The sequence below is a fragment of the Sinohyriopsis cumingii genome, chromosome 2 (genome assembly GCF_028554795.1).
Source record: "Sinohyriopsis cumingii isolate HCF-2022 chromosome 2, ASM2855479v2, whole genome shotgun sequence".
Classification (NCBI taxonomy): domain Eukaryota; kingdom Metazoa; phylum Mollusca; class Bivalvia; order Unionida; family Unionidae; genus Sinohyriopsis; species Sinohyriopsis cumingii.
In genome coordinates, this window is record NC_142962.1 from 152347887 (window position 1) to 152360523 (window position 12637).

At 33.0% G+C, this 12637-nt stretch overlaps 1 protein-coding gene across 3 annotated transcripts in view; it reads left to right on the forward strand.

The window, feature by feature from the left end:
• Nucleotides 1–5848: 5848 nt before the first annotated feature.
• LOC149806102 (small G protein signaling modulator 3 homolog) overlaps nt 5849–12637 on the forward strand; it is a 105385-nt gene continuing 98596 nt past the window's right edge. The window contains exon 1 of one of the 3 annotated variants that reach the window (XM_089950996.1): nt 5849–6093. In XM_089950996.1, the coding sequence (XP_089807122.1) occupies nt 6027–6093 (67 nt within the window). In that variant the 5' untranslated portion in view covers nt 5849–6026. The remainder of the gene's footprint in view (nt 6094–12637) is intronic. The other 2 variants (XM_089950994.1, XM_089950995.1) reach the window with 2 other exon arrangements.

The window sequence follows — 12637 nt, forward strand, 5'->3', positions numbered from 1 at the left end:
TTTTACATTCTCATCTTGAATGCTATTATTGAGTGTGTGTATAGTACCAGATCAATACATATAATAGGTAGGGACCACTTCTTTCCATTCATTTTGTAAGAAATAATGTAAAATGGTAGAAAGTGGTGTAGATGAATTGATCGTGATAAATATTACACAAGAGAATATATTAAATTTATACAACATATAGATCCATATTTACATAATCTTCCAATGTTTTACAAAATCAGCTCCTGTAAAATAGGCTTTAGCTGATGGGAATAAATAGCATACAAGACAGGGTTAAATAGAGATGACGTTCAATATAAATTAATTATACCTGAAATGTATACAAGAGATGGAACATTACATTACAAAGAAATTGGTAGAAAAGATACTCAATTTTTTAAAAACAGTTAGCCAAATAGTATTTTTTCACCAAAATGTATAGCTGGTTGGAAGTCAGTGTCTAAAGGACATAGACTGGACAAACGAAGTTAAGAACCAAATTTAAAATTTAAATCTGAAGAAAAGACATGTATTATGTCTTCATTTGTAAATGAGCTGTATCTATGTACGGGGAATATATGAAATATCATGTAGAACCAAAAATTTGAATAAAACAGCAACCTATTAAACCAGACAGTAAACAGATAATAATACTGATGAAATAGATTGATTAACTTGTCATAATAAATTTTAAAGTATGTAAATAAATTACATAATGCTTTTAAGCTGGATATTGATTTATGGACGAATTCAAAATATTCAAAAATATTTAGAAATATATTATAATAGATAAGGAAATGTAAATAGAATAGAAATATATTATAATAGATAATGAAATGTCAATAGAATAGAAATATGTTATAATAGATAAGGAAATGTAAACAGAATAGAAATATGTTATAATAGATAAGGAAATGTAAACAGAATAGAAATATGTTATAATAGATAAGGACATGTAAATAGAATAGAAATATATTATAATAGATAAGGAAATGTAAATAGAATATAAATATATTATAATAGATAATGAAATGTCAATAGAATAGAAATATATTATAATAGATAATGAAATGTCAATAGAATAGAAATATGTTGAATAGAAATATGTTATAATAGATAAGGACATGTAAATAGAATAGAAATATGTTATAATAGATAAGGAAACGTAAACAGAATAGAAATATGTTATAATAGATAAGGAAATGTAAACAGAATAGAAATATGTTATAATAGATAAGGACATGTAAATAGATTGTGACCAAGAAGAAAGAGATGTAAGAGGAATGTAAATAAAAAAATGCTATCAATGTCAATAGTCCTTGATCATAATGATGGAAATAGAATGAAAATAAATAATGGTATTGCTAAAGAACAAATAAAACTATTAAATGATTTATTACAATGTTGTTAAAATCAAAGATCAGAGCATTTTATAATTTAACAGAACTCAAAAACAGCTTCAGAGAAAATAAGAAGCAAGATAAAACTAAACGTTAGAGAAAAATTATAATTACGCGAAAGGTTACATCAACTATTTACAGGTAAAGATGCAACAATTGACACCTTTATTATATATAGGCAAAGGTGCAACAATGAATACATTTATGATATACAGGAAACGTTGCAACAGTTGGTACCTTCATTATATGTAGGAAAAGGTACAACAATTGCTACATTTATGATATACAGAAAAAGGTGCAACAATAGGTACATTTATTAAATACAGGAAAAGGTGCAACTGTTGGTACCATTATTTTAGCTATTGATATGATAGAAAGAAGTTTAGCAGGCGGAATTGGTGTTACAGAGTTGCTGGTGGATCTCTCATTGGTTCCACATATTCGTAATCGATAAATTTTAAACAGTTAAGCAACATATTTTAGGTTAGCTGTTTCAGTTAGCAAGAATGAAGAAAAAAAAAAGCAGCAGCATCATTGACTCGTATCAGAGGTAGTGTAATAAGCTGTCCTCTTACATCAAATGGAAAAATTATTTCTTGAACAGCCGTTAATACCATCTTGATAATTCTTGCAGAAATTGGATTGTTGTCTGCAATTGTACTAAAGGGATTGTGTTAGTAACAAAGAACGTAAAAAACAAAAATGATCCAAACTACAAAATTTCACTAGCGCTTGCAACTATATAACTATATATAACTATATATATATATATATATATATATATATATATATATATATATATATATATATATACATTGTAAGTTACCATTCCTTGATACTTTTTTTCAGATTTTAGTTTGAACATCACGATTTTTATCCTTCTTGTCATCGATTTTCTCCTTGCCAATCGAGTAGTGTGTCATAACTATTCAATAGGTTGTAACACCTTCTCTGTCTTCGTTGTTTGAAGTTTGACCTCATTTCGTAATGGATCTTTTTTATCTACTTTTTTAATCCACTGCAGGTCACATCAGAATCTATAGTAGCATGAATTCCTTACAAAAATGAATTGGATGACCTTTTCGAGTTGTTATTGTAACCTACTGTGTTAGATACATTCATCACCATATCACTCATAAAAAGAAAGATACCATTACCGCCAACTGCACAGTTTAGTCCAAAGTTTTAATCTGAGATTTATTTCTGAATCTTACTATAATCTGTGATGTTTTAATCCGAGGTAAAGTGTTGTCCATAAAACAATTAAACTGATACTTTATGGTGTCTTGAACTCTAGAACCAGGCTGTGTGATGGTTGTTCTATAATACACCAAAGAACCGAAAAATATATATCGCATACTATTTTAAATTAGTCCCGCTATTCCTTTAACTGTTTTACTGTTACGATCTTGTAGAAAGAAATTAGACCATCACATTTGCTCATCTGATGTTACTAGATAGTTATAATGAAATGTTGTGTATCGTATCCAGCATCCTCTATTCCAACATATATCTGTCTCGTATCTTTCCTGTCTACTTATGTCATCATCAGTCATTCCTCTAGTTTGTAATATGCTATATGACCATCAACACAAATTAAATTGTTCCGCTTTAGGTATTCCTAATGGTGACGTGTAGGGATTTTAAAGTATTACATATTGTTTATGACTCGTGTTGTCGTTCGCAGGATTAAAGGTATGCTCATCAGCTAATAGTATTGTTGTGAAATCTGGAGATTGACTGTTGTAACTTGTGTATAGTCGGGTCCTATAAATACGAGTACGATTTTCCGCAGCCTCATGTTACCATCATAACTGCCTGAAGTAATTGATTTTGCATAACTTTCATATCACATTCTGCTCTTCAAGGCCTCAACGCTGTCAAACTTTCAAGCGTGACTATACAAATATCCGATGGGCTGTATGTATATGTCTGTATGTGTGTATGTATGCAGGTTGTTGTTGTGGGGTTTAGCGCCATTTTTCAGCACAAGATAGGCTATACATGGCGGCCAGTATAAATGGTGGAGGAAGAAACCGGAAAACCTCCGGTGTTTGTGTGTGTGAGTGTATGTATGTATGTATGTATGTATGTATGTATGAATGACACGATATTCCCCAGCAATGGAGTCAGTAATTTGAAACAAACATCTCATGTAAATAGGACATTACGACCTACAGTAAGGATGTCGGGACTCTCAATCACGCTTTTCAGTCCGATATTAGCCAGTGCATTTAATCATTACAATCAGGACGAACGGTACGCAAAGAAGGAGGGAACACAGCAAAAGTTTTGTGAAATAGACGGGTAAAATTCTGGTTCCGGTAGCCAGGCACAGCACGAGGGCGGCCTGAAAAAAGAGCCATTTTGTGAGCCATTAAAGTGCTATTAAGATTTATACACTGTCAAGATATTAAAACAAATGACTGTGGGCACGGTTCATACCGCAAATTTGGGATTTAAAGGGTTATCTGCTAGCCCCTGTATGCCAATCTTCGGGCAGTCCCCCTCTAGAGTATGTACTTATACAGTCATCAGACAGAATTGATTTCATTTTACAGTCATCAGACAGAATTGATTTCGTTTTCTTACTTCGGATTTTGTGAGTTGCTGCCCCCGCTGTTTGTGTATCTGTTGAATTCAACCCCAATGGAGTTTCTATGGAGAACCGAACCTTGAAATTCCTTAAGTATTTCAAATTATACACACGATCTATTGTCTTAAACTAAGTAAAAGAAAAGAGCGAAAACCAACAAGTTTTGTAAAATTCAACAAAAAAATTATTTTCAAAGGTATACAAACTAAAAATTTAAAAAGAACTTAAAATATTGTGAATTAAACCCCAAATAGTCCTAAAAGTTCTATCACAAGTCCAAATGTATGACGTTCCAATTGAATTCTAGTGGTATTCCAAATAAGTTCCAATATTGAAATTGTTGATGTGCCTGTGGTAATGTGCCAATTTGAAGTGCGATCACGTACTAACAATCGTTAATGCATCTCAATAATAAAGTCCAAAAACGTCCGTGTCTGAATTCTCAATAATACCAAATTAATGTTTCTGTCCAAGAATATTATTGATGAGTACATTGTATTTCCGGTGAATAATAATTGGAATAAATAATTAAACCCAAATGAAAAACACAACAATAATAATGGCTTCTTCTTCAAGATGTTATGTGAAGAATTAGTAATTTCTCAAGTAAACAACATTGTATATTAAAAAAAACACAAGACTCAATAATAGAAACAGCATGAGGGTAGAAAGTTCATTTCTAAAATTATATAAGTTGTCCAATGTCCTATACTCAGATTAAGAAAAATGCTTAGTTCCATTGATAATAATCATAGTATTTACCTAATAGTTAATCTATACTCATAGAAATATTAACATGTTGTTTACAAAATAAATGTCCATGGTCAGGTACACAGTGAAGCTGATTTTGGACATGGTCAGGGACTAAATACAAATGTATATAACATATAATCATCAAGAAAAGCAAACAAATAATACAAATTAAATATACATAAGAATTGGTATAAATGGGGTATTGTATAGTAAATGAATGGGTAATGTTCACTACACAGAGCGTGTTGATGACATAGTGTGAGGTGTTGGATAGTAGATAACAAGGTCTTAGTGACTAGAATCACCATGTTGGATAGTAAGTGTGGGGTATTGATCACATCATACGGCGTTTGGATGGTATCGTGTGGGATGTTGGATAATAGATGACTGGATATTGGTCACTACACACCATCGTGTTGATGGTATAATGCTACGTACTGGATAGCAGATAACTGGGTAATGTCATTACACACATCATTTTGATGGTGTTGTGTGGTGTGGTGGATAGAAGATGACTACTCGGTCATGGTCACGATACGCGGAGTGTTGATGATACAGTACGGGGTGTTGGATAGTAGATAACTGGGTATTGTTAACTACACATGGGTATTGTTAACTACACATGGCGTGTTGATGGTATAGTGTTAGGTGTTGGATATTGTATAACTGTAACATTCATTACCATCGGCGTATTGGACAGTGGAGGACTGGGTCTTAGTCACTACACTCGGCGTGTTGATGGAATAGTGTGGATTTTTTTGCAGTGGATGACCCTATCATGTACGTTTTATACACTAATGAACCTAATTTGATTTTGTTGAATAATGCTAATGAGCATAGCTGATTATATCTGCCGCTGCAGTAGGTTCATTGGTATATTCACTAACACACAGGATAAAATATAGTATACTAAGTGCTTATACCCAACACCGTTAACTTTGCCTTGAGACTGGTGCAATATTCACACAAAAAACGACCAGTCTAAGTAACTAAGTACGTAGTAGTAACCAGTCTGCTAACACCTACTTCAAAAGAAATAGTTCAAACGATACTACACTGTTTGTTTTTTCTATTAAGGACGAAACATACGATATATGATTTAAATATGAGTAATTATGTAAAAACCAGTGATTCTGAATGAGAAGCATGAGATTATTATTTTTGTTCAATAGAATATCTCTTCGTTGCCAGTATGATGTATTTTGTGCGGATGAATACTTCCAACAATTTTGGGATATATTCTGCAGTTCATACATAGAAACTGATGCAGATGAAAAAAAGATACAGAAATGGAACTAGCAAAATCTGTATTTGGTGGCAGATCCAACGAAGGATATAGTGGCAAAGCAACTGAAGGTTAACCTCAATTCTAGCATAGTCATTTACCTCCCTGAAATATTATCTATCATGTTTTGACACGTATGCAAGGTACCCGTAGGTATTACCAGCAGCAGCAGCATCCGTGATGTTAATTAGGAAAATATGAATGACATGCAGAAATGTTCATAGATGAAAACATCACGTTTGTTTTAACAAACTGCTTTAGATATAAGTGATTTATAAACATGAGATGGAGTTTCATTCACCATCTCTCATTCTTTGCATATAATTTACGTCAGTACATCCCAAGAATTTCAACATTCATGTGCTCTGACTGTATTATAACCTACCACCATGTCGGCCAATTATGTGCAACGATGCGTCAATTCTGTAAACATTGGATCACGTGTTATTTTGGTCAAAAATCCATTTTATATAAAGAAAGAACAATCGTACTTTACGAAAAGTGTAATTCATTGTGTACAAAAATATCCCACATTTCGATTTGAAATGCACATGAAAATGTGATTTTTAAATGTCAGGATGAAGACCCACCCCATGACCTTCTTGAACCTGTAACCCAGAAAATACTATTTACTATGTATCTTTTAGAATCATATAAGTAAATACATTATATAAGAGATGGAAATGTTAGTCTTACATGTAAGACATCGATGCAGATATTTATGTTTTGGGTGTCAGTGTCTTACTGCCAAACTAACAGTGCTGTGTAACGTGTTTTGATGTTGACTAACAAAAGTAAAATTGTCAGGAATATCATACACAACTGGCAACTAAAATAACGACCCTTTTCTACAAAGTAAAGTCATAATGTTTTAGTCAGATTTTACTTACTCTGATATCTTTTCTCTAATAAATTCAAATTCTCACAAAAGAAATGGACCTGTTTTCAAGCTTCGTTGGCCTACATTTCATTTGGCTGGAAAGCCATGAAAGCAGGAATTGCCAAAGTCAGGTTAAGTTGAAATATTTTTTTTTAACGAAACGAATAAAAATATATTATGCCTATGGAACTGTAAGCAGCATTTTGTTTTGTTCAAGAAACATATCCCCTGCATGAACCTTCTTGAACATACTTCTGCATACCTCGACTACCATCACATTTCAACAAATTGAAATGTATGTCAATGGAACATGAAAATGCATCCCTTTGCTAGTGTCAGATTTTGATTCCACCAGGATAAAAACAGCACAGTAAGTATATTTATTACATATCAATTTGTGGAAGAGTGTTGATATGGGCTGCCGAGTGTGTGAGATATTCCTGAAACTTTGACTACTCGTTATGATGTCAACCGAATTCGGAACACTCTGTACAAGCCAGTTATTTGGGTAGTAAGACATAGCACTAAAACAAAAATAACGTGCTATGTCTTACAGTATAGGACTAATAGAAATGTATACCTTACAAACATTCAACATCTTAATCCAAGTTTCCAATTTTGCAAGAAGCTGTCTCACATACAAAATCGTCTGCTACTCAATGTGTCAACTTGCCACTAGAACAGGATTCTCAAGAAATACCCAGGCATATAGTCTGTTTCTAAATTCTTTAGTAATTTTTCCCCATGAGAAAGACGTAAACACATTACATCCTATTCATTGTTGTTTCTCTTCCACATAACAGCTTATTTTTTTATAAAATGTTGAACTTTACTAATTTTTATGCAGATCAGTTTAGTTTGCTTAATATCTCTTGTCATTTGATGGCATTGTTACATTGAATTTTGTAAAACTAGTTATAAACCTGACATAATTACTCAACTGAACTGCTGACAGAAACATTCCAGAGTAATGCATTTCATTTCTAAAGCCCGATGGATAAACATTACATTTTTTCATAGCTGTGCACAGATTAGGCTGATATCGCAAGTCATGAAAACACGGGGGTGGTATCCCATGTGTCCAAACTTAATATTATTTTGAACAGAATATTCTGGTGACAATTGCCTCTTTTCAAATGGTAAGCATTGTGGTATTTTATTTTTGTCAATCGGTCGAATTTGGTATGTGTTTTGCTTCAGTATTGGAGATAGAAACCTTACGTGTGCAGAAATTCCAGACAGCATTGTATATATGGCAAATAATATTTTCAAGTGAAGCCTTTGCCAATAAATCCTGTTTTATTTCTTTGTAAAGTAAAGCTACACTATTGGTAAGATTGCTGTGGGGGATACATTTACTTTGTTATAGCAATCAAGAAAAGTGCCTAATTTTTCAAGAATTAGAGTAAAAACAAATTTCAATTTTGTTCACCAGAGACCTTGAACAATTTGAAATTGGTCTTTTTGAGTGAATTTCTTGAATTGGAAACTGACATATTTAAGAGCATTAAAATGTGGTAATTATTCCAATTCTTGTACCATATAAAACTGCAACAGAAAATGGAAATTGATTGGATGCTGACATAGGCATAGCATAATAGTCGATGAATATAAGATGCGTTATGGTATTATAGTTTCTTTTGTACAGAATGAAGATAGTATTGTTAGGCTGAGATTCTGCCTACCCTCCTAGCAGCTTGTATCGACAAATCTTAGTCATTTCATTTATCAATTTATCATTTCTAACATAAGTATCACCCGAGGGTCTCTAACACTCTAATCTTGTTTGTTTCAACCCAAGTGGAGTTTTCACTGTAAAAGTCCATTTTTAGTGAAGGGTTAGGGTCCTTGAACTACACATACATAGAAGAAGAAAAAATTAAACTGTTTTCTGCATCTGAGATTTGCAATGCTTAGATTCAGTATTTTTTAAAAATGAACAAAATAAAAAGGCAAGCATTAATAGGGATTAACTCATATTTATGGAAACATTCAGAATGTATTCAAGATGATGAACTATGTAACTCCTTTTGTTGGAAAAATACTGGCTCCTCCATGTAAATATGTTGGCTGTCTTAGTGAAGAATATCCTCCTTGGATTGAAATGCGAAGAGGATGACAGTGTTAGAAGCCCCCTGGCGATATTGAGGTTAGAAATTATAACTGATAAATGAAATGACTAAGTTTTGTGCATTTTGATATCCTTGATTCACACTTAAGACATGAAAGTTGCCACATTCACAATTTTGTAAATTTGAAATTTGGACAGTGTACCAAAATTTGATGATGCACACTTGACATTAGTTGTGGTGCCATCTAGCAACAGCAAGTGGCTTCCAGTCTTGTCCAGTTGGAGATAGATGGACACATAACTGGATTACCATATTGCCTCAGTTTATTGGTTTTGATTGTTAATAAATATTAAATGGGTGGAGAGACTCTAAAATAATGTAAAATGCATTGAGTTTGATATACAAACAACAAATCTTTTAGCTTTGGGCCTGCTTTTCTTCAGTGCCATTATGTTGTGACTTCTGTTGTGAACCAATAAAGAAAAGATTTGATAAAATTTTGTTCCATCGGCACACATATATGTGAAGTAGATCTGTAGAAAATGAAGTGATTTTATGTTTATTAACTGGAACTTCAAGAAATATTAGGTGATGAAATTACTGTCATAAGCTTCAGTACCTTTTATGGTAAAAGAAGAGAAGTTTATATTTTATATTCACCAGATAAATGATATCTCTGTATGAAATAATTCTTAGATTTTTTTTATTATATTCAATAATTTATTTACAAAGTATGTTGCTAGACCCACTGAAAAGGGACATTATTATTATTATTATTATTATTATTATTATCATAGCTGAGGGTGTTGTTGTACCCAGCTTGGCAGGGAAAGTTCCCCATATGACTAAACATGTTTATCTATCTTGTCATCAAGAGAATGACATTATCATTTTCATTCAAAGGAAGTAATTATGCATTCAATATAACTAAGTGGTACATTTCAAAAAGGGTAATGCAGTAAAAAGGAGTTTTTATATGGTATATGAAAACTTGGAATTTCTTTTTTATTTTTCCCAAAACTGGATTTAACATATTTTACATTCACAGGTATCATTTTTTTGCTGTGAAATTTTGGAAAGTAAATCACTTTGAGAACTTTTTTAATCAAAGAGTTGTGATCATTCTGCTGTTAAAAAAAACATTTTTAACCAAGTTTCATTCTGATACTTGTGTCGTTTTTGAAAAGAAAAGTATGGAGTATTAATGGAGATATTTTCTATCTCCATGCATTCCAAGAAGCATGTGAATATTGGCATAAAACTGACGCCATCTTTCCAGATTGTCACCTCACAATGCATTGAATGTTTATCAGCAATGATATAAAAATACAGCCTATTATTCTGTATAATTTCATTATTCATTGAGACAGCCAAAACCACATTTCCTGACTGGCTGTATTTTGGCACTAGTCTGATACTCAACATTATTATTATATAATAGTAGTATTGAAATTTGTGCATTGGGCCAGGGTACCAGACTAGATCAGTGTATGGTGACTGTTTTGACACCCTTATTTACATGTACTTCATGAATGGATGGACAAAGGACCATTTCCTTCATTACCATGTATTCAGCAAATACGGGGTCTTGATAGGTACTAAACTAACATGTAAACAGAACATTTACCATAGATTCATTCCATGTGTTATTAGATATATTTGACAAAAGATCACTTACAGTTTTATGATAGCCACTGGCAAATATTTGTACCAGCAAATTTACTGATCTCAGATTATTAATTTCAAATTCTGCCAATATGGCTGTCACAAAGTCCATCTTGAAAATCGTATTATTGTTACTCTTTTTGAATTGATGGTCATATTGAGATGGGTTTTCAGAAAAAGACTAATGAATCATGTCAGGTTGCTCCTAAAATGCCACATTGGTCAGTTTCAAACTATCTATATCTATCAGCCTGTCTGTCTGTCTCTCTATGAGCCAATCATTGGAAATTTGTAAATATTTGGAAATAGGTTTGATACATGTGGTGAAATAGAGTTTGACAGTTGCTGTCACCACCATGTTAATGTACCTGAAACTTGGCACTGAAATGATTTTGAGCAGACTTGACACAAAGCATCCTGCCTTAAAGATCCTTCTCATTTATATAATGGGGGCCAATCTAGTTTAAAATAGCACTACTGTTACTCTGAAATGAACAGATTTGACTGACAGAATCCAGGTTGAAGGCTTTCTGATTTATGCAAAATATGCTGTACTGGCATCAGATGTTGCTGCCGTGACTAAAATGTAGAAAAACATTTTCACAACTTGATTTGTAAAAATATGGTGAACATAATTTGACCAGCTTTTTGACACTAAGCACACAGGCATAGAGGTTTTTCAAAGTTAGATTAATGCTAATGATGTGCAATCAGATTTGGTTGACGATACAATAACTACAGAACATTGAAACATTTGTTTTTATAACATGAGGAATCATTAGCACTGGAGAACTTGAAACAGAAGACAGCCTTTAGACCCAGATTTCTTGGCTAGCTGCTTTTGGATTTGGCTGATGATGTTAGTTAGGTGAGAAATCTCAGGGCTGCTTGATTCTCATATGAAAAAGCATCAAGTAGCCCTACATCTATCTGTCCATTACCAGATCCCCTAAACTGCTGGGTGATAATTCAAACTTTGTACTTTTTCTTTTGGTACCTTCAGTGAAAGGGGTATCATTCTTGCCTCTCACCTTGGGAGTTCTTGGGAGGGACAAAAGTCATACACACAAAAATTTAAAATAAACTATAACAGCTGCAATGACAGGACTCCTAAGGACCTGTTCATGCATCCAGTAAGCACAGAGGATGTGCACTTGTTCCATTTCCAGCATCACTGTGCCTTGATTTTCCCTGTATCCCTTTTATTGGGTACACTAAGGTACACATTTAGTGTTGACCCTGTTGATTGGTTGTCACACAGATAAAATGTAAATAAACACATCCAGTTTGTCCTGTTTGGAACCTAACAGGACTACAATGCAATGCATATAACTTAAGCTGCCACTTTCAGCTTATGAGCTTTCCAGGTAGTTGGTATTGTTTATAATAATATTTACCATGGATAATCTTCATTTTATTCTTGTTAACCTATAGGTGCCATGAACTGTGAAAGCTTGTCACTCTAGTAGTGACCTTCTCATAGTAAACTTTTATATCTAGGGGAACAGACCTATTGTCAATGGAAGGCAGCTGTTTGCTCATATTTTACAAATTACATACCTGTTCCATCAATATGTATTAGAAAGATAGATCTTCCACAAGTTTTTCTACATGGAGGGTGAAAAGGCTGTAATTAAATTTTTTGATATTCTGAGAAGAGATTGGCACATTCTAATATCATAATTTATCCATGAATTGTTGAAGTTTATTGCTACTTTTAAATACCTTTCAGGGATGGTCCTGGCTTTTAAAAAGCTGTCGCCAAAAAAATCGCCAACCTCAATATTTTGTCGCCAATTTTCAAAAAGTGTCGCCAGAACAAGTAGTGTACATTTTTCCAAGGGTTAATTTAGTCTATTAATGTAACAGGCAATGAAAATTACAAAAGATGGGTTACTTAATTCTTTAATTACAACAAGCATTAACAAAATGTTACAAAGTGTTACATGAAGATCCGTCGCAATTTTAGGGCTGCCCACTTGTTGAATGCAGTTTCAA